The 24,139-nt window shown below is 39.1% G+C and overlaps 1 protein-coding gene across 33 annotated transcripts in view; it reads left to right on the forward strand.

Annotated features, from left to right (window-relative positions):
• The window catches only part of LOC149252728 (kinesin-like protein KIN-7E, chloroplastic), a 370,076-nt gene that overhangs the window by 48,701 nt on the left and 297,236 nt on the right, over window positions 1-24,139 (forward strand). For all 33 annotated transcript variants that reach the window (XR_016266978.1, XR_016266981.1, XR_016266983.1 and 30 more), the window contains exons 4-6: window positions 14,732-14,784; window positions 15,913-15,978; window positions 16,067-16,120. Coding sequence is in view for 9 of the 33 variants with exons in the window: in XM_089459767.1 (XP_089315893.1) it covers window positions 14,732-14,784; window positions 15,913-15,978; window positions 16,067-16,120 (173 nt within the window). In the remaining 24 variants the exon portion in view is untranslated. The remainder of the gene's footprint in view (window positions 1-14,731; window positions 14,785-15,912; window positions 15,979-16,066; window positions 16,121-24,139) is intronic.

Here is a 24,139-nt window from a genome sequence, read left to right on the forward strand (position 1 = left end):
TAGGGCCCATCAACTCGAAAATGAGTTTCTTACGTTGGACCCCAATAATTTTTCTTCCATTGTAGATTTTTGTCCAAGTTCAAGACCCTTAGACTTCTCTTGGAAGGTGTTAAGGTTAAGAAAGAAGATGGTAGCCTTATCTATTCCATTCTTACTAAGTTGGGACCAACCTACTCTGTGTTTGTTTCCACCTTCCATTCTACTAGAGAAGCCTTTATTTCTCAAGGACAAGACTAGAAGTCCCCCTTTTCTGATGCTTTTTGTGATTCTTTAATAAGAAAACAAGAAAAATCCTTACATTTTGGTCTTCTTAATCTTGGAAACTCTTCTAAGAAAGCCTTAGCTACCCAGCAACAACCAAATTCAAAGAATCCTAAGAAGAAATATCCTAAAAAGAATGGTCCTAAACCAAACAAGGGTCCTAAACAATTTCATTCTCAAAATGAAAAATCAATTCAACAAAAGGATAAGGCAAATAAAATCAAAGGGAAGAAGACTGATAGGCATTGCAACTTTTGTAATTGAGATGGCCACTTCGAATCCAAATGCTTTAAGAAGATGGAAACCTTGGAAGCAACAATGAAGAAGCATAACATCCATTTGGAGCACTCTTCAACTTCAACTTTATCTTCAGGAATAACACTTTCTGTATGTAGTTGTCAAGCATATCGGTCTGGTTATGCACTAAATGTATTTTCTTCTTTTCATTCTCATGAGTGGCTCATTGATTCTGGAGCTTCTTATCACATGGCAAATAGAAGCAAAGGGAAGAAGACTGATAGGCATTGTAACTTTTGTAATTGAGATGGCCACTTCGAATCCAAATGCTTTAAGAAGATGGAAGCCTTGGAAGCAACAATGAAGAAGCATAACATCCATTTGGAGCACTCTTCAACTTCAACTTCATCTTCAGGAATAACACTTTCTATATGTGGTTGTCAAACATCTTGGTCTGGTTATGCACTAAATGTATTTTCTTCTTCTCATTCTCATGAGTAGCTCATTGATTCTGGAGCTTCTTATCACATGGCAAAAACAAAGCCATGCTTTCTTCTTTAAATGATTGTAACACCAAAAATATATATGTTGGTGATGATAGATCTCTTAGTGTTGTAGGGACTGGAACTATTCATCTAGACAATGGTCAATTTAATGATGTATTATGTGTTCCAACCTTATCCTGCAACCTTCTATTTGTATATCAGATAACTCATTCAGGTGAAGGTAAAATCGTTGAATTTTCACTTCATGATGTTGTAATTAAGGACCTAAGAGATCCTAGACAGATTTTAGCTACTGGCATTATTGACGATTCTACAAGGTTGCGTAAGTTTAACAACTTTGGGTCATCAACTCTTCCCTCGGTATTTGTTGCTCATAATGATGAAGTGAACAAACTTTGGCATGAGCGATTTGGTCACTTAAACTATCGCTCCCTTCAAAATCTGTGGAAAGAAAATATGGTGATAGGTCTTCCTATGGTATCTTGCAGAGATGGTATTTGTTCCGGATGTGTACTCGGAAAACATCATCGGGATAGTTTTGAAAAAAGTGCCTCTTGGCACACCTCAACCCCTTTATAGCTTGTGCATAGTGATTTATGTGGTCCACTTCCAGTTGTTTCATTCTCTGGCTACAAGTATTTCTTAACTTTCATCGATGATTTCTCTAGATGCACTTGGGTATACTTCTTAAAACTCAAGAGTGAAGTCTTTAACATGTTCTTGGCTTTTAAGGCCTTTGTTGAGAAACAATCTCGACATCAAATTCTTAAGCTAAGATTTGATAATGACGGAGAATATGTTAACAACAAATTCATCAACTTTTGCACTGAGCATGGAATTCAAATGCAACATACTGTTCCATATACTCCACAACAAAATGGTGTAGCTGAAAAGAAGAATCACACCTTAAAGGAAATGGCTAATTGTATGCTTCAATCTAAAGGATTTAGTTTTAATTTTTGGGCATAAGTAATTAACTGTGCAAATTACATAGTAAATCGCACTCCTACTAAGGTTTTAAAGAATATCACTCCAGAAGAAGCATGGAGCTCAATTAAACCAGATGTAAGTCACTTTCGTGTTTTTAGAAGTGAAGCATGGGCCCATATTCCAGATGAGAAACATAAAGCTTTAGAACCTAAGAGTGAAAAATGTATTTTTGTTGGATATTCTGAAGATGTCAAAGGATATAGAATTATTCCACTTGAGTCCAAAAATGTTATCATTAGAAGAGATGTAAAGTTTGCTGAAAATATATTGGCCTACGAGCCTAGTTTGGCAGATGTGCCACCTCTCTCTATTCCTTCTACTTTTGAAAATATTTCTTCTTCAGATGATGACAGCGAGGATGACCATCCTCCCCCACCTCCTCAGGATCCTCCTTTAGCTCCTCTGTTTCCAAAATGGGTCCGTACTACTTGGGATGCAGCAGGTGCTCTTGCAGGTGATCCTACAGGTTAGCGACGTACACGTTCTCAGTTCGATAGAGCCTCTTCTTTACTGGCTCAAGCTTCACTGAATTATGATCCTTACACTTTTGCAGAAGCTTTAGGCCATCCAGCTTAGGACGCAGCTATGAATGAAGAATATCGTTCATTAGTGGCAAATGATACATGGGATCTTGTTCCTCCTCCAAAGGGACGAAAACTTGTTAGATGCAAATGGGTTTATAGAACCAAGTTTGGACCAGATGGAAAAGTTGATAAACATAAAGCTCGTCTTATTGCTAAGGTTTTTTCACAAGTTGAAGGCATTGACTATACTGAAACCTTCTCCCCTGTTGCCAAAATGAACTCTATCCACCTTGTTTTTTCCCTTGCTGCCTCTTTTAAATGGGAAGTCCATCAGATGGATGTTAAATTTGCATTCTTGCATGGGGACTTGCATGAAGAAATCTATATGGAACAACCTCTTGGCTATATACAAACAGACTCCAGCCTTGTATGTCGGCTTAAGAAATCCCTTTATAGTCTCAAGCAAGCCCCTCAGGCTTGGTATGCCAAAATGGATAGCTTTCTTTTAGATACTGGCTTTTCTAGGTGTCATTCTGACAATACTATCTACACCAAGAAAGTGGGTAAGTCTCTTATCATTCTTGTTCTTTATGTTGATGATCTTATCCTTACTGGTAGTGATCCCAACCTTATAAACCATGTGAAGTCCAGCCTTAAAAAGAAGTTTGAAATGACAAACTTAGGACACTTGCATTATATTCTTGGTCTTCAAGTCTTGCAAACCAAGGAAGGTATTCCCCTTTTCCAGTCCAAGTATGCTTGTGATCTTCTATGCCACTTTCACATGGAAGACTGTAAGCCAGCTCCTTCTCCCTTTCAGTTTGGAGCCAAACTTTCAGTCACTTGTACTTCCCCTGAAGTTAATGCTACCTTATATCGCCAGCTTGTAGGAAAAATTTTGTATCTAACCCATACTTGTCCTGACCTTTCCTTTGCTATTGGCCTTATTGCTTGGTTTATGCAAAACCCACATGAAAGTAATTGGAAAGCAGCTAAAAGAATACTTCATTATGTTCAAGGTACAGTTCAGTTTGGGATTCATTACAGTGCAGAAGCATCTCCTCTATTGATTGGTTTCACTGATTCTGATTGGGCTGGTGACCCTGATGATCGGAAGTCTACTGCAGGTTATGTGTTCACTCTTGGTTCTGGACCTATTTCATGGGCTTGCAAGAAACAAAGTGCCATTTCTCTTTCTTCAGCAGAAGTAGAGTATCGTGGTGCCGTAGAAGCTAGTAAGGAAGCCTCGTGGATTCGTCAGATCCTGTCAGAGTTTGGCTTTTAGCAGCAACATCTGACTACACTTTGGTGTGATAATCAAACTGCCATTCAATTATGCAAAGATCCAGTCCAACATCAGCGCAACAAACACATTGAACTACACATGCACTTCATCAGAAAGCTCATTCATGACCATGTTCTTGAAGTGTGTTTCTTTATTATGTACATTTGTAACTTACAATCCGATAGTTACGATATGTTCTAGACATGAAGTGATCCGACGGTTCATTCTCTCCTCGGTATTACCGACACTTGATTTGTGGCTTAACACTCGATTGGTCCATGATCTCTATTTAAAGAGCATGGAGGGTCATTTGTAGGGTGACTGTTCATGAGAGAAGCTTATGTAAATTTTCCTAATTTTATTAATATATTTCTTGAAGTGGTCGTGGTGGCTCAAGCCGTGGACTGTTTCCCTTTTTGAGGGTTTTAATCACATCAAGAATACTGGTGTATTGATCTGTGATCTATTTGTTAGCGATGTCCTTTTGTGTTCTATCTGAGCATATGGAGTCTACATTCCAGAGTAGCAACGGATTGAGGTCAGTCGGGATGTCACTTTCGATGAGAAAGTTGCATATTGGAAGTCCAAGGAAGTCTCCATGAATTCCTATGATGAAGTAAAGTAGGAGGCTTCGAAGGAAGAGCACTCAAGTTGTACAGAAAATTTTGAAGATCTAGAAGGGCCTTGTAAACCAGTAGAATTGGTTGTTATCCTTGAAATAAGAAAGAGACCAACATGGATTAGATATACATTGGAAGAAGCAGAAGGACTTGCAGCTCCTGATGGCACATCTAGAGAAGTTAAGAAACCTAAAAGGTTTTTTAGCTATTTAACTCTCATGGCTGTTGAATTTGTAGCTTGGGAGGTACTCCAAGCCTTGCAGATCGAGGGTTTGGAGGAAGGAGCTCCACAAGTGGGCTTGAAACCCAAGCGTGGGGTCTTGCACCATCGTGATTTGGGCCAAAACCATGAGCACATTTCGACATTTGATGGATGAGGATGATAGCTCTCGTCGAGACGAATTCGACGCAACTAATATCACCCACTTTTGAGTTGTAGAAATGGAGTAATGAATTTTTGAAGTTAATATATGTGGTTGTGGATTAATTTAGGAGAAAAAGCATGTCAACTTGTGTCCAAATTAGATTTGTTGACACCGCATGTAGCCTTCATGTTTGTGTATAAATATGAGGTGAGTGAGGATCATTTCAATACATCCAAAGGTGCAACAAAGGCAACAAAGGAGTGGATTAGCTCATTCAAGGAGAGAGAGACCTCTGTTTTTGGGCCGTAGGTAGAAGGGTATCTCAACGAGGAGAAGAGGTTGCGTAGGAGGCTTCTTGTGACTATTGAGGGACTGTTTTATGCTTGCAGGAGGGCCAAGTATGAGGAGGAGAGACATAGGTTTGTACTGAGGGCGTTTGTGGGTGGAGAACCCTTGGAAGAGGCAGCCACAACCTTGAGAAGGCTATTGTGGGTAGGCCGTATCCCTTATCAACATGTAATAGAGGTGCGTAGGGCAGGTTGAGGGTTGTTCTATGCCTAAATAACATCAAAGAAGGTGACGAGTCCTCTAAGGGAAGGCCACAACAAATGAAGGGAAGCCACAATTGTTATAGTGTTGTTTGGGTGGTATTATAAGCGCTGTTGCAGCGTACAAGTGCCCTAACCAGGAATAATAAATGAGAACAACGTGATAATAGACTTGGAGTGAAGTATGCCTTGTGTTGGATCCGTGTTTTGGATCAGTTTGGATGGGAGTTGCTGCAGCTTGTGGGAGCCATGTGTTGGGGTTGTCTTGGGTGTTAAGAAACCCCAACTAGGAGTAGATCTCGTAGTGGAGTAATAGGTGTCTTGGGAAAGGACCGTTGGTGAAGTTTGTTAGAAGCCATCTGTAGGGGTTTCCTAGGCGTTGGATGCCCTGACTAGGAGCGGATGCTACAATGAGGATTGGTCACTTGTGGTTTGTTGGAGGGCAGCGTGACAGTGGACCAAGTGTGAACGTGGATTGAGCATTTATGGTTCGCTGCAGGACAACATGATAGTGCCCAAGTTGGAGCCTGGTGTGCAACACTTTGATGGACAAAAGTGGTTGCTAGAGTGGCATTGTTGAGCTCAAGGGTTTGATCAACCAAGAGTAGTTTGAGTGACCCTAGACGACTTGTGTATGGAGAAGGACTTCTATAGCAGATGATGGGTAGTCCTCCTAGCCCCCGAGGATCAAGTCTGTTTTAATCTTAGCTGTTGTTCACATTTGATGCTTGATAATTAGCCCTCGGGGGCTCCAAATTTGCATGCTAGACTTCAACATTCAATATTAACCTCATAGTAACAATGGGTAATATTTACATGACACTCTGTAAGTTTGCAGGGTGCACTTCAACCTCGACTCAACAAGGTCTATGGATCCTTGGTCCTCCACGATGTTGATTTTTCTACAAGGATGAAAAATGGAAACTAATTTTTTTATTTTATAATTGCTTCCTAATGATTTTTGACAATTTACCTTTCAAGCCACTGATATCATTGAGCAATTATACTTAAAAAATCTTAATAGTAATGCAGTGTAAAACAATAGGAACATAAAGAGATAGCCAATGCATAATAGAGACAACAAATTTTCCCTATGAAACCCAAACTTGTGAGAAAACCCAACAACTTCTCTTCAAGGAGTAATTGCTCTTCAAGAAAGGTCACAATTACATAAATTTTATATAAATTTGTGCCAAAAATCAAGCCCAAAAAACTAATCAAACCTGGTCAAATATCAACTAGTCAAACCATCAAATAACAAAAAACTCAACGCTGGTCAACTATCCAAATTTCGGTCTGTGATCAATCTGCGGTCAAAGGCCTGTGATCAACTCAACCTACGATCAAATTTTGCGGTCAAAAATCTTTGCGGTTAACCTTAGTGAACGGTTAGATTTCGGTCAAGCTTGGAATGAGTAATTTGTTTAGAGGGACTTGTACCTGCATTCTTTAGAGATTCCTGCACCTCATCATTAATCTTTATGTGAGACTCTCTGGACTTTCTGAAGGCTACTTCTTCATCAAAGGTAACATTTGGCTAACTTCAATTTGATGTCATTCTGAAATGTAGATCTGGTATGCTTTCAAAGTCTCACTGTATACCAAGAAGATACCTTTCTTGCCAGAAGGTTCCATATTTTTCCTTGTCTCCTTCGGCACACGAACATATGTTGGACAATCAAATATTCTTAAATGACTGACTTCTGGTTTTATTCCGATGAACGCTTTCTCAAGAGTCTTGTCTTCTAATATTCGATGAGGACTTCAAATTTGAACATAAACTATTGTGCTAGTAGCATCTGCCCATAAGAACATCGAAAGATCTTGATCACAAGTCATTGCCGTTACTTCTTCGACAATGGTTATGTTCTTCCTTTATGCTATTTCATTTTGTTGAGGATTGTAAGGAACAATCCACTCCCTCTTGATTCCCGACTCCTTGCAAAAATCGTTGACGTCCCTAAAAGTGTACTCTCCTCCATTATTTGATCTCAAGACTTTGATTTTCTTTCCTGTCAAGTTCTCTACTTGTGCTTGGAATTCTTGGATTTTGCTGAAGACTTCGTCCTTAGTTTTCATAAAGTAGATCCAAGTCTTTTGGGAGGAATCATCAATGAATGCTACATAGTATAAGTAACCACCCAAGAAGGTTGTAGTGATTGGTCCACATACATCTGAATGTACTAGAACGAAGGTCCCCTTGTATCTTCTATCATTGTATTTTTACCAAGTGCGCAACCCTTTTAGAAGCCATCATGCTCAATCTGAAGTTCTGGAAGACTTGTAACCATTTTTCTTAATGTTGGTAAAGCCTTGTAGTGTAAGTGAACACATCTTCGATGCCATAGCTCACATCGATTGATACTATCATTGACCAATGCTTGGGTTGTCATCCTATCAATCTATATAATCCTCCTTCTCGAACACTAATTACTTCTGCAGATTCTATGCTGGAATTCTTAGGCCATATAAGAACTTGTCCATCCAGGAATGCAATTATATAGCCTCTATCTTCCAACGCTGAATTTTTCTTCAAACCCGGTACAAATAAAACTTCTTTCATGAGTAGAGAGTTTCCAAATTCCGGTTGAAACATGAACAATTCAACTCCTTTTACTGCATACTTGGCATTACCTCTAAGTTCTACCTGTAATGCTAAATCTTTTTCTGTCAAATCTATGAGAGCTTGTCGAAAACCATTCATGTGCCTAAAGGCACCACTATCTATTAACCAGACATCATTGCTATTTGTAATAGTGCTTGAAAGAGCTGAAACAAGGATTTTCTCCTTAGCTCACTTTGGCCTTAGAATAGCTTCTTTTTGAACCTTGCCTTCATTGTGAATCTTGGGTAGCAGATAAAAATAGTCAAGTTGTTGAACACTTGTCTCTTAGGCTGACTTAGTGGCTGCTCTTTCAGCAAGGCTCTGATACCATGTCAATTTTTCTACAAGGATGAATAGTAGAAACTAATTTTCTGATCAAATAATTGCTTCCGAATGGTCTTTAACAATTTACCTTTCAAGCCATTGATATCATTGAGCAATTATAGACAAAATATCAACAGTAATACAGTGGAAAACAGTACGAACATAAAGAGATAGCCAATGCACAACAAAGACAACAAATTTTCCCTGGAAAACCCAAACTTGGGAGAGAACCAAACAACTTTTCTTTTAGGAGAAATTGTTCTTCAACAAGGTTCACAATTTCACATTTTTTTCTAGAAATCTGTGCCAAAAACCAAGCCCAAAATACCAGTCACACCTTGTCAAATATCAGCTAGTCAAACCACACAATAACATAAAAGTCAACGCTGGTCAACTATCAAAATTTTGGTCTGTGATCAATTTGCAATCAAAGGCCTGCAATCAACTTGTTAAAATTTGAAAGTTTTATGCAGAAACTTAAAAATTCTTTGCAAAAAATTGAAAGTTCTATTCAAAAAATTGAATGTACTTTGTAGAAAACTGAATGTCTATGCTGAGACTTGAAAGTACTTTGTAGAAAACTGAATTTTCTATGTTGTTACAATTACTTAGAATGCAGATTTCTTCTTTCAAACTTTTCAGATCAACAATTGTAGATAGAACATAAACTTACGGATCATATGAAGACAACCAAGCACAAATATGAGACACTGAGATTTAGGTCCTATGACCAGAGAAAAACCCCTTAAGGGGGAAAACCCAAATGATTCTTCTTTTATTAGATTTCTTCAATTGCTCAGCGGAGTACATAGAGAGAGAGAATGAGAATGAATAAAGTCACCAATGACTGATCAACTTGCAGCTGAAGTGCTCTTGCTCTTTGCTTGAAGATCTTCTCCTTCTCTTGATCAGATCTTGTCCTTCACACTTGCTCCAGCTCTTCCCTTGCTCTTGCTCTTCACTTGTTATCACACTTTTCTTGCACACACTCAACGTTTGCTCTCCTTCTTCACAATGAACATACTACACTCCACTCTCACTTGCTCTTTGCTTAAATAGACGAGAAAAGAGAGGAGTTACAAAATAAATTCATGCATTGAGGCAACAATAGGAGAATCGAATTCCATTTCTGAGGAGTTACTCGAGAAGTGTAACTCATCCCAAGAATGGAGAGAGAGGTACACTTATCTTGAGGAGTTACAATTCGAATTAGGGAGAGAGAGAGTTACACTTAGACATGAGAGAATATTGGAGAGTTACAAATCGAATTGAGTGAGGAAGTTACAAGTGCATTTAATGAAGAGGAGTTACACTTTTGCCATACATCGAATTAGTGAGGGAGGGTTACATTCTTTTAAGTGTGGAGTTACTATTTTATTCCAGAGAGAGGTATGATTTGCCAAGTAAGAGATTCTCAATTTAATTGACTTATTCCATGGGAATATCAAGAATTCGTTTTTATTAATCCATTAAAGGTGAATGACTTTAGACTATTTTATAAATAATAGTATCATAATAATAATAATACTAGTAAGGATAAAATATTGATTCTTGAGTTGTATAATCATGATTGATTTGATTTTAAAGTGGATTCCATATGTTGAGATCATCCTTGATCTCTGAACTTAGGCTTATGTGATCCATATATAGATTGAAAAAAAAATCTTTCGGTGATAATAACGTCGGAGAAAATATTGTCAACGTGTTTCAAACCAACTAGTGTGGTTCATCTTTAGGAAAGTCACTTCCAAATTGAGATGTGACTTACTATTTTTGGAAAGTCATATTAGAATGGTCAGAAAAGAAATTTTATTATAGGTGGTTCAAACAGAACTGAAATATATGATTTCTTCTAGGAGAAATTCATCCTTGAGCTACCAAATTTTAACACAACTCGGCAGGCAATCAAAGTTTGTGGTTAGAAATTCGTGCAGTCAGCCTTAGTCAATGGTCAGATTTTGGTCTTGGACATGGTCAAACTCAGTCAAACTACAGATCCTTCACTCCTTTTTGTTCACACGTGCAAATGTCACTTGTGAAGAAGATGATGTGCTGTTGGTGGTCGAAATGATGTTGACTTCTTGTGTATTTATACTTGTCAAGTGGGTTTGATCACAGGACACACCCATTCATGGTGGGGCTGACCTGTCAACTTGGAGCCTACATGAACCTCCAGAAATAACACATTTAAATTTATTTTTCATAATTTTCCTTGGTCGATTTGGGAGGCCTCTTAGCACGTGGGAATACCTCCTGATTCTACACAAAAAATCAACACTTAAGACACAATGTTTCTAGAATCATTTTTAGGACATATCAACCAAGATGTCACTCATGGACACTATTGTCTAGCCCATTGTTCTATATAGTTTTGAGGTTTGGGGACTTGGTTTACTAGACTCTGATTGGTCTTCATTAGAGAGTACAAACCATCCTCCATCGCATCATTTGGTGCAAGTAGACAATTTGGTGCATGCTTTAGAATGTGTGATGTTACTACTTGGAACTTTCATGGGGCCCTTTAATATTTAAATGTAAAATACACTTTGTTAAGGAATAGAGCATTGTTCCTCTTGTCCATTGATCCACAAGGTTCCCATGGTCAAGTTTGTTCCTTGGTTGGCCATTTCTTTAGCTTCTTGATTTAATGATTATGCTGGTGTAGTACATGATACAATGTTTAGGATTGCAAATTAGATAGGAGGTTTCTAATTCTCTTGAGGATATTCCTTAACTTAATTTCTCTTGGGAAGGTATCTACAACAAAATGTCAAATTAAAATCCCAGAATCTCCAATAATCGCCAAGTTAATTAGATTGCGGTGAATGCTGAAACTAAGCCTCGAAGAAGTGCATAAGCCTTTGCTTTTATTATTCAAGCCAATACCTAGACCCCATGCATATGATATTTCCACTTTTCCACCAAGGAAAAGAATAAGCAGCCTAGACCTGCCACCACTAGGTTGTTCGTCGAAGTTCCATCAAAACATAAACTGTGCCTTGAGTGAGAAATAATCCATTGCGAAAACTCCTCATAGAGACCCAGTTGCCGTTGCTCTTTGTGAGGGGGCCATGTGGGATTATTGAAGATTGGATTAGTGGCTTGGAGTTGAAATTATGACATCCAAGCCTCTTTCCTAGAATCCAACAATTGAAGAGATGGATTGGATTGTGTTTTCAAGTGCCAATGTTTCAAAAGCATTGAGAGAGCCCTCGAAGCTATTCAATGAGGCTAAATTCTGTTGTCTTGGTGGCTAACAATATCTTCCAGCAAAAGAATTTGGGTAGGGCCAACCATGCTTCAAAGAAGATTGTCCTTTAAAATTGCCTACGTAATTCTTGTCCTAGGTTTCAAAGAAATTATACACATTACATGGCTAGACCATTCTTATTGCTATACTTTGCAAGGCAAATTCCCATACCACTTTTGTGTAATTGCATTCAATAAAATAATGATAGATAAATTTTCTGCTGTTTTGACAAAGGAGACAAGGAGAAGGTCCATAGGTTCTTCGTTTCCTCAAAATTCTACTATGAGAATTTTGTGATGAGGAAGGGACCAACAAAAGATATTGATCTTGGGTAATCTGTCCGTATTCTAAATATTAGACCAAAGCCATGATTTTGGGGGAGAGCTAAGAGGGAAAGGTAGGGACAAATAAACCTTCTAAAGGGCAGGCGACCCCTTTTAGGTGGTTTGGCATGTCACCGAGGGCCCAACCATTCCAATAATCATTTGTCGTCCATGAAGATATATCCTCCAAGAAAGAATTTTTTTGTCGAGTTGTCCCTTCGTACAAGGAAATAAAATACCTGTTTTCTCCTAATGGGGGTCGACCCATTATGCCACAGCCCCATATGTTAATGTATCCACCATTAATCGATATCCAAGTGAGATGATGCTTTATTAAAGGCACAAATATTGTCATAAGCTTCCAAAATGATGAACCTCCCCTTACACAAATTGGTGAATCCAAGCATGATTTCTATTTCTAGAGAAGTACTTATGCATAATCACAATTTTCCGCCACTCTTGCTGTGTTATCAAGCACCACATAAGTTTAGCACCAATGGCTAAATTCATTAAAGATGGATCTCTAATTACTAGGCCCCCATGGATTCTAGGAGTGCGAACAATTGCCCATTGGACAAAATGCAATTTTTTTGTATTGGATTTGCTTGCTTGACCTAGTAATTTTCTTATTTCTTGGGAAATTTGTAGATGAAACCTTGATGGAGCAAGTAAAGTTGAGAATTGATACAAAGGGAGGGTTAACAATACTACTTTTATTATAATCACTCTCGCTGCTGGATTCAACCAGTGGGCCCCTCATTGTTGTTTTTTTTTTTTAATTTATAGGAGTCCATGACGGATGAAGATGAGACATTAAGCTAATTAGCATGCCCACTCTAGCAGTTGTCTGATTTGGTGGTTGTAAAGTAGTGGCTGATATAGCCAATGAATCGGCGATGACATTCTTTTCCCTGGGGATACCATCAATACCAAAAGTTTCAAAGCATTCCACTCTGTGACATGCTTACTCCTTGTACTTCCTGAGGTTTTCACTTTTAGTAGGGAAACAATTAGGTCTGAATCACCTATCACTTTCGAGTGTTTTATTCCTTTGCTAAGGGCAAATCTAATCCTAATGTAAGAGCCTCATACTCAACAATGTTATTAGTGCATTGGAATGAAACCCTGTATGAGAACATAATATGCCTCTTAGAGGGTGATATTGAAACAATGAACTTGACCTTTTGCATAGAGTTCTCTAGATTAAACCAATCTAGAAATATTAACACAAAGCACTATGGCAAAGAGGCTTAGTAGGATCGTAGTTTTGTAATTACTAGGATCTTGTCAATTGCCAAATTTATGGATTGGGTGGATATCATGGGAAGACCACAAAGAGCAGAAGCCACTAGAAGTGATGTGTTTTGAAGTCAGCCATGTGGATTGTTAAGATTGCTGGGGTCTACTTGAATAATACTGCCTTTAGTTATCTATATCTGTTGCTTTACCATTTTGTAACTTAACAGTAGCTCATGCAGTAATGCAGCCTGTCAAAATTTGGATAGTTATTGTTGTCATTTCATTTGGAATATCATAAAGGAATGTAACATATATGGATCAGGCATAAGGGTCAGACAACGCAAAATTGATTCTTTTACAAGGGCTGTACCATATATGCTAAGGGATACATCCTGAATTTGGAGGAGGTCTATAGTATCTTGTACTCTTTTAGATTGGATTCACCATTTATTTTTTCTGATGAGACTACAATAAGCTTTCTGGGAAAACTTGTCTTTGGAAAGATGCTAGCAATAAATTGATTTGATTGCAGTGCGAATCATACCATGAAAAGATGCTGTGGAAATTGTTACATTTCCTTGAAATGATTCAAAAGATGCAGACGTTTGCTTTAGAAACATGATTTGTTGCTCAGTTGGATCTTTAGTTGCTGACTGTTTGAGAGGCTTGTTTGAATCTTCTCAGTGTACGAAACAGCATATTCAGTCAGACTGAAAGGTGTGTCTACTAGTACAGATGAATTTTGTGCAAGTTTGCTTTATGCCAAGTGAAAAATGTGGAGTGAGAATGACCAAAATGATTGTGAATGCCATTGCCAATTTCATATGGGAAGTAGGAATGCACTTGTATTGACATTATTATTTCTCTTCCCCAGATGAGAAACAGCATAAACAAATATTGTCATTGTTGATCAGCAAACAATCTGTTTTATTGGGTTAGTAAAACTGAAGTCATATTAATAATTTCTGAGGAATGCTAATGGAAATTCATATGTCTATCAAAACCAACCTTTAAAATGGTGAGCTTTATTTTCCTCCACATTGAAGCTTTATAACTTAACTATAATTTAGGAGGTTGTATCGTTTTATAATTTATTTGGATTCCTGGTATACACGTGATGACGATTCTGGAGCTTGATTCCTAATAAACGATAAATGTTAAGCTGCAACCACTTTAATGTGCCATGAATTTGAGTAGTGATATATTTGTACACAGGAATCTTCTTGAAAAATCTTCTTTGTATTTAAATTCAATGTCTAAACTTCTGCCAATGACAAATTTACTTATTTTTGACCTTGTATTATATAATTATAATGTGATTGCATAGCCATCCAGCTTCGTTTTTGTAGGTGTTGTCAAATCTCTCTATTAATATTAGGTCTTTTAGTGTCAGAAAATTCTATTGAAAAGACTATTATTTCTGAATCCATATGCAGCGTTTGATGTTCCTGTTAATTCTGCCAATTTGTAGCTAACTGTTATGTGATGCATTGCTAAATTCTGATTAGATATTTTAACTTTTGTTGACAAGTTATTCCAATTAGGGGATGGATAAATGTATCTTTGTTCTAACTTCTCGATGTTGAAACTTGAAACACCTAATTCTTGCAATTCCTTACGTTGAAACTAATGTTTTTCCAGTGCTATTTTGCAGGCACAGTGTTTGCGTATGGTGTAACAAGTAGTGGAAAGACCCATACAATGCATGTAAGAAATAAATTCTTCTGCTAACATCTTGATTTTGTGGCTATTAATACAATATAAGCCGTCACATTATTCATGAACTAATGTCAACAAGTTGAGTAAGCCGTCTATGGTGACAAAATCCTCCCTTCCACTATTGTTGGCTGCATTATGCCAATATTGTCATTGGCAATATGTAGTATTTTATGCTAAAGTGGCATGAACGTGTTGGTGTTGAGTCCATGACTGATGACTATAATAGTAGGCATTGCACTCATTTGTATCAAGTTTGAGTTACTTACCCAAAAGATTTAGAAAACCCAAGATCTTAAAAGTTGCTGGAGAGAAGTTTGAAATTTTTGAATTTTTGTTTCCTATAATTTTGTTTAATATATCAGGCACATAGACTTCATTGGTTACTTCTTGATGGAGAGTTTAAACATGCCTATGTTAACAATTTAGCTACGTCCTGTTTGTTATCAGTTAACTTGCTAACTTATGGATTCTGTTTGATATTTTGTTTGCATATTTCTCTGTTGTTATCTGCTTTTTTGATGGTAAGTTTACTTCTTGAAAAGGTTGTCAATAGTCATATTTGTTGTTAAATCTATATATTATGTGGTGGGTTTATTGAAGCAATTAGTCATCATGACCTTGAAGTAATGATAAAATTGTAGTTTTCTTAACACATAATTACGTTACACAAGTCAGATAGGTCATAATGAAAGCATTTGATCACCAGCCAATAGTATTGCCCTTAGCTTTTGAGATCTTTTGATATAGTATCTTCTATATGCTGCTACAAATTAATTCCATATATACTGTTTCTGTTCTTGTTTTTTTGGTTTGCATATAAAATCTTTACTTGTGTATTTATATGCATCTACATCTAATGTTGTGAATCCTTTAATAGTCTGAGAAACCCAGGGAAAGCATCCAATACTGCTGAAATGGAGGCTTTTTTTCACTGTTCTTTCTTTTCTCCTTGAGCAAACAGTTGTGCTAAATAAATATGCTTGCAATTTTAATTCCCCCAATTCATAGTGCTAGAGTTTATGGATTAATCTTTAAACTGTTCCACCCAGAAAAAAATGGAATCATGGATATATACCATTTCTCTAGCTAACTTTTATGCATCTTTGGTTGTGGCAGGGAGATCAAAAGTCTCCTGGAATAATACCTCTGGCAGTGAAGGATGTGTTTAGTATTATACAGGAGGTAATTTCCATAATATGAAAGTAGTGATTTATGTTCTTATTACCAAGAAAGTTAAGATGACTTCTGAAGAGAATGTGCACTGCTGCAGACACCAGACCGAGAGTTCCTTCTTCGTGTATCATATTTAGAAATTTACAATGAGGTGAGCATTCATGCCCATTAAAATTTTTACATCCATGCAAACATAGTATTTGGTCAAATATCTAATAGCCATGTTCTGTATGCTTGTGCCTTGAATGAGTATAACAAGATGAGCTCTTGGAAGAAATACATGGGATTGCAATAGGAGTTTATTATGGCTATGCAGATGGTACACTGAAGAGTTGTGATGTTCACAACAATTTTCAGGATTATCTGAACTCATGCTTCCATGCTTAATATGAGAATTTAGTATAGGCTAGTAAGCTTTATAATCTTTATTTATCAGTTTCAATTTATTCATGGATTACATCATGATAATTTTTTGTTTTGATTTGTAACATTAACTTCAGAAAAACAAAATATAACTTTAGCTTAAAATGTCATAGGACAGTCCTCATAAACAAATCTCGCCTCAACTTGGACTGTCACCCACCAAAATGTGGGCAACCCATAGGAATTTTTTTTTCTCCTCCTTGGACACCTAGCCGGCCAGCAGCCCTATTGATCAGCAATGATATGATTCTAGGAACCTACACTTCTCGCTCTGATCTCCCATCTGGCATTCCTTCTTATAGGAAGGTGGGTCATCCATTGACAGGTACTTGAACCATTTTGTAAGCATGTCCTTTCACTTAATGTTTCGGGCATACTAATATGGATCAAGAGGTGATTTGGATGATTGACTGATCTTGACTGTATTCTTGTTCTCTCATTTCCCCAAGAGGTTAGTCTTTGACTTTAGTCTAGTGGGCCCTTGTTAATTTTAGGTATGTTCTATGTTAGAGCAATTTATTTCAATTTCTTTTCCACATTAGCAATCACATCAGCGTAAAGTAAACTGCAGATAGAACATAAATATAAATCGCAGAAGACAAGCCAAGACAAGAGGACACAAGATGTGGCGCTAGCCAGGGACAAACCCCACAATGTGGGGAAACCCTTGATCAATTCTTCTTTTATGTTCTTCAAAGTTCAGCAGAGAAATTGAGAGAGATAGTACATTTACAATATAAGTCAATCACTTTGACTTTTGATATCGTCATGAGATCAGTTGAAGACATATTGCTTCAATTGATACTCTAAGGTGACTCGTTCACCTATCATAGTGCTTCATCTCGTCTATTTGCTGCACATTACCGTGTGACACCTTGCTGTACTGTCACATGTGTTGAACCTTGATGACTGAGCTGCTCTCATCTTCATGCTGCTCATCATGCTGCATCTTCCATGGTCTTATTCATCATCAAGCTGCCCATGCTCATGATCTCATTCATCATTATGCTGCCCATGCTCATATCATCATGCATCATTATGCTGCCCATGCTCATATCATCATGCTGCTTATTATGCTGCCCATGATTTCATACATCATGTTGCCTTCCTTCGGAGACAGATGCTTCGGCTATTTCGGCAGTTCCGACATTTCTGGCTTTTTCGGCTTTTCCGATATTTCCGACTTTTCCGACGTTTCCAGCTTTTCCGGCAGTTTCGACTTTTCCGACTTTTCTGGCAGTTCCGGCTTTTCTGGCAGTTCCAGCTTTTCCGGCAGTTCCGACTTTTCCAGTAGTTCCGACAGTTCTGGCATTTCCAGCTTTTCCGGTATTTCCGGCGTTTCCTTAGGATCTCTCCTCCTACTAAAATCCAAAGACAAGTAGAGAGAGGAAGAGATCCAAGTGTGTGTAGAAATGACTTGAAGTCCTCTTCTATTTATACTAAAATGTAGAGGTTGAATAGACATGACTATTGGGCTTCTGAGCCTGCATAAGTCGCTGGCCGACTTAACAATTTGTCCATAACATAAATAAATTCATAACTTCATAAATACTTATTGGAATCGGATGATCTTTAGATCAATCCTACACCTCTCAATGAGAGGGATCCAATAAAAATATCAGCTGCCATAAACAATATGACCCACATGGAGTTTGGCCCTAGTTGCCAATTTTAACACTTCCTCTCAACTAGGGAGAAATCCATCCGCTGATCCATATGACCAACTGTACTATCTCTGCCATCAGTGCCTTGCACTGCTCTGCTCAGGTCTGCTGGCTCTGCTAAGCTCTGCTCTACTCAGCTCTACTGGCTCTGCTGGCTTTGCTCAACATGCTTAGCTCTGCTGGCTCTGCTCTGCATGCTCAGCTCTGTTGGCTCTGCTTTGCATGCTTAGCTCTGTTGGCTCTGCTTTGCATGCTTAGCTCTGTTGTCTTTGCTTTGCATGCTCAGCTCTGCTGGCTCTGCTCTGCATGCTCAGCTCTGTTGGCTTTGCTTTGCATGCTCAGCTCTGTTGGCTTTGCTCTGCATGCTCAGCTCTGTTGGCTTTGCTCTGCATGCTCAGCTCTGCTGGCTCTACTCTGCTCAGCTCTGTTGGCTCTGCTCTACTCAACTTAACGCTGTTGAACCATGAAGAAGAAGAATTGATCGAGAATGTGTCATACCATTCTCCACTAACCCCAAGTCAGTCTCAGAGTGTGTACTGGTCCCAGACCAGTCCTCAACCGACTCGAAGTAAGTGTCATAGTAGGTACAACTCCTACCACTGGTCCCAGACCAGTACTCTATTGACTCGAAGTCAGTGTCAGAGTATGTACCACTGGTCCCAGACCAGTCCTCAACCGACCCGAAGTTAGTGTCATAGTGGGTACAACTCCTACCGCTGGTCCAGACCAGCACTCTACTGACTCGAAGTCAGTCTCAGAGTATGTACCACTAGTCCCAGACCAGTCGTCAACTGACCCGAAGTAGTGTCATAGTGGGTACAACTCCTACCACTGGTCCCAGACCAATGTCAGTGATCCCAGATCAATGAAGGTCATCCTAGCATAGGGAGTATGGTAGATATAACGATGCGTCCATCGGTACTACTATGGTCCCTATCCTCATTTCCCTGCTCATTGATCAGATGAGAGGTACTTCCCATGAGTCCCAGACTACATGGGTAGGATGCCTTGACAGGAGAATCCTGTACTCACAGCAGAACTAATCATCCTGCTACACAATCGCCATGGGGAACACATCATCCAGGCCTCACAGGAGAACTAATCATCTTACTACACAATCATCATGGAGAACACATCATCCAAACCTCACAGGAGAACTAATCATCTTGCTACACAATCGTCATGGAGAACACATCATCCAGACCTCACAGGAGAATTAATCATCCTGCTGCACAATCGTCATGGAGAACACATCATCCAGACCTCACAGGAGAATTAATCATCCTGGTACACAATCGTCATGGAGAACACATCATCTAGACCTCACAGGAGAATTAATCATCCTGCTACACAATCGTTATTGAGAACACATCATCCAAACCTCACAGGAGAATTAATCATCCTGCTACACAATCATCATGGAGAACACATCATCTAGACCTCACAGGAGAATTAATCATCCTGCTACACAATCGTCATGGAGAACACATCATCTAGACCTGACAGGAGAATTAATCATCCTGTCCCACAAGAGAGCAAATCATCTTGTCCCACAAGAGAGCGAATCATCCTGTTCACAGGAGAGCGAATGATCCTGTCCAGAGGAGAGAGAATCATCCTGTCCCACAAGAGAGCGAATCATTTTGTCCCACAAGAGAGCGAATCATCTTGTCCATAGGAGAGCGAATCATCCTGTCCATAGGAGAGCGAATCATCCTGTCCCAGTGCGCACCACCAGGGGAGGGTGAGTCACCTTGTGGTGGTATGTTGCTCCAGTAAGAACCGCAAGCCTCCAGAGCTTCCAGAGCTCAATGTATGCAACATGCAGGACCCTTTTACAAGGGTCTCTCGATGACTCCAAGTCGTTCGGGAAAATCACAAATTTGATCTTTCCCCGAGGCTTTGACAAAGTGTAGCACCCTGTACATCATCTTAGTGCGATGGAGCCTCCTTGCTCATCAACTTACCATATCCCAGATAAGGTAGTATCTGATGTCTATCTGTTGCTGGAGCAATCATTGAGTACGAGATTCCTCAATAATCGAATCCCACCTCTGGTTCTCACAGAGAATCATAGTGGTATTCATCATGTGTACTCACTGAAGATTTTCCACAACCAGGCAACTTCATACGAGGTCATACTCGTAGTTATGTATCCGGTCTCGGCGGTACTTATAACAACTGATTTCTGCTTCCTGCTCATCCATGATATCGAAGCAGAATCAAAAGAGAACTAGCACTGAGAAGTGCTCTAGTGATCCTCCACACTGCATGCCCAGTCAGCGTTCAAATAATCATGCAATTTTCATATTTCCGACAGTGTATCTCAATCCATGAGAGATTGTGCCCCGAAGATATCTCAGAGGATTCTTGGCACCAATCCAGTGAGGCTCAACCAAATATGAACTCACCATGCTAATTGCAAAACATATGTCCGGACGGAAGTTCACCAAGAACATCAACGTGATTGAGTTTATGAAACTCAGAGGCATTTCCCAAATCTAGTTCGACATTACTACCATATAACTTCTGAAATTTAATATCCTCGAGGTAGCCAAAGGCTTGCAGTTTATCATTCCACATTCGGAATCCAACTCCCTCTTACTTCTGCAATTGAGAGGGTCTGCACCTGTCAGAAATAGGTCGTCCTTATGAGGTGCCGGTATGAGAGGTCTATCATCCACAACCTTCGGGTAATGGTTAGGATCGGTTTCACTCCTAGCTCAGCTTCATCAGTAGCTATCAATCCTCTCATACTACGCCCGAGGTGTTTTGCTTCAAGCCATAGAGGGCTTTCTTCCACCTGTATACATGAGATTCCCGTTCATGAATCTCAAACTACACGGGTTGTTCCAAACCTGTGGACTTGCTACATGAGGGGAATGGTCCCCTTGTGAGGTTTTCCTTTGGTACATCTCAGACATGTACCTTCATGCTCTTTTTGAATTCAGGCATCCCGGTCACCATCTGACTCATAGACCTTCGGTGCTGAGTCAATGGACATGGTCCCCAGTGGACTTGATACAACCCTGAACTCTAAAACATCTTTGAAAAATCTATTTTCAAACATGTACCTTTCCATCGATGAGTGCCACCCTAAAACCTTAAACTTCCATTTCCGAGATGGACACCAGGTTCTTCTTGCGATTAGGTACATAAAAGAGATTCTGGGGTTCCTTGCTTTCTTTGAAGAGTCGACCATTTCCTTGATGACCTGCATTACTTATCATTCCTCTGATCATTGAAGATGTCCCTGGAATGATTGTTATCTTCATCAAGAGATGTGTCTCTGCTATTCGGACACTCCTTTGCATGATGGCCGAACTTATTGCAACCAAGGCATCTGCCTTTCCTTCCACCCTTAGATCTGAACTTCCCAATGAAGTGATCTTCCGCTGTGCCATTCTGATAATATTCTCTACTTCCACTTCACCCTTAGCGAACTTAGAAGAGAGATGTGGAACTCATTGATCCTTTTGTCTTGTCCCTATTGTCTTTGGTGATTGCTCTTTCACTCTTGCTTGGGCATTGTCTTCACCTCAGCTCTGATACCATGTTAATTTTAGGTATGTTCTATGCTAGAGCAATTTATTTCAATTTCTTTTCCACATTAGCAATCACATCAGCATAAAGTAAACTGCAGATAGAACATAAATATAAATTGCAAAAGACAAGCCAAGACAAGACGACACAAGATGTGGCGCTAGCCAGGGACAAACCCCACAATGTGGGGAAACCCTTGATCAATTCTTCTTTTATGTTCTTCAAATTTCAGCAGAGAAAGTGAGAGAGATAGTACATTTACAATAGAAGTCAGTCACTTTGACTTTTGATATCGTCATGGGATCAGTTGAAGACATATTGCTTCAACTGATACTCTAAGGTGACTCGTTCACCTATCATAGTGCTGCATCTCGTCTATTTGCTGCACATTACCGTGTGACACCTTGCTGTACTGTCACATGTGTTGAACCTTGACGACTGAGCTGCTTTCATCTTCATGCTGCTCATCATGCTGCATCTTCCATGGTCTTTATTCATCATCAAGTTGCCCATGCTCATGATCTCATTCATCATTATGTTGCCCATGCTCAAGGTTTTCAAGCAACAATTTTTTCTGGGCTATTCATCGAAGCAAGGAAGAGTGATCTAGGCCCTTGAGGCTACGATCTAGCCTTCCCAGCTTTCAACAACTCTGTAATGTAAAAATTATTTATCTTTGCAATTACTAGTTAAATTAAGGCAAAGGGCATGATCAAAGATCATGCCCATTCACCAAGAGGCACCCGAGGCATTATTGAAGCCAGGGGCCTCCCACAATTGTATCCATCATCAATTCATGAATAAAATATATATATCGTTTTCTGTTTAATACCGAGTATTTTTACTCCATTTGGTATTAGAACCACCACTGCGTCGCTGCCACATTTTGTACAATGTGTCCACCAATTCCTGTTCCAATCCGTCCACACCCTTTTTCCGCCTCGCCTTCACCTGCACTCCATCATGTCTTCTTGTCCTCCATCCCCTGTCACCCTACATTCTTCTAACTCACTGTCCAACTTCCGCTGTCGCCGCGTTGTCTTTGCGAAACAAAACTCGCATCGTGCCCGATTCTGCCCCCTCGTCCAATTGTTACCTCCTCCATCTGCCTATCGAACACATCGTTTTCCGTCACTGCAATAATCCCTACCATCGTTTTCATTCCTCTGTGTGGTGATACATCTCCACGACACCTCTTGTCCACCACTCTGTTTTCCAACCATTCCTGACCTCAGTCGTATCTGTTTCCTAGCCGTTTCATCAAATATCATGCTTCTCGGCCATTCCTGACCTTAGTCGTATCTGTTCCCCTGACGTTTCATCAAATATCGCGTGGTTTTCATCAATCAATACGCTGTTAGTATATGTATGTTGTTTAATATATATATATATATATATATATATATATATATATAGGTGTTGGTTTGACATTATATAGTTAACTACTATATATTATTAAATTATTAAAAAATAGGGTCAAGTTAAGAAAGAATGTTAAATTGGATAAATATACACCATCGCATACATGTTCGATGTCGTCATCTATGACAATCGATGACTTTAGTAAAAAATTGATATATCTTGAGAATAAGGTTACCAGTCATTCTAATGAAATTAAGGAGCTCCAGGATACAACAAAGATAATAGAAAGTCTAACTCAGAAAAAACCATAACCAATTTAAAAAGGATCATGCAATCCTTTCAAATACGGTGAATCTCAATCATAGTCAAGCAATGGTGATGTTGACATGTATTTGTGACAAGTTGAAGATTACCCATGATCAAATACCTCAGAATAATGAAGCTACTCAACATTTCAATTTTCCAGATTCGTCAAACTCGTCAGGCTCACATGAGAAATCGGAGTCTCCAAAAGCATTGTCCATACCCCATCAACAAAATAGTAACACGAATTTTCAAAATATGCAGCTTTGGAATCAATTCTCAAATATGCAGCTTGCGAATCAATACCCTCTCTTTACTCCAACAGTTGCAACATATCAACGAAGAGCAAAACTTGAACTCTCCAAATTTGACGGTAACGAGAAGTGCAATGTTGCATGGTTCAATAAAGCAGAAAAGTATTTCAAGATTTATGGTATTGATAATGATGACGAAAATATTAGGCACGCATTCATGCAAATGGAAGGCGGAGCATATAATTGGAACATGTGGTGGAAAAAGACGACACTACGTATCAGTGGGAGGAAACTCAAAAATGCATTCTTTAAAAGGTTTCAAGGTGTCAAGGAAGAAGAGTTCTTCTCAACACTCACCAAACTGCAACAAAAAGGAGATGTGGATGAATACACTCGAGAATGGGAAACCTTAGCTACACGAGTACCTGGATTATCAGAAACTCGTCTCATTCAATCATACACCACGAGACTTAAACCCCATCTCCAAGCTGAACTTGAGCTTCATGACATCACTTCTATAGAAGTAGCAAGACAAAAGGCAAAAGCTGTTGAAAAGAAGCACGAAAAGATGCAGTGGCCAAAAGTCGAAAGAGTATATTCGAGACAAAGATTTTCCCAAAC

The sequence above is a fragment of the Pinus tabuliformis genome, chromosome 7 (genome assembly GCF_031772625.1).
Source record: "Pinus tabuliformis cultivar Carrire ecotype Pingquan chromosome 7, CPIR1, whole genome shotgun sequence".
NCBI classification, from domain to species: Eukaryota; Viridiplantae; Streptophyta; class Pinopsida; order Pinales; family Pinaceae; genus Pinus; species Pinus tabuliformis.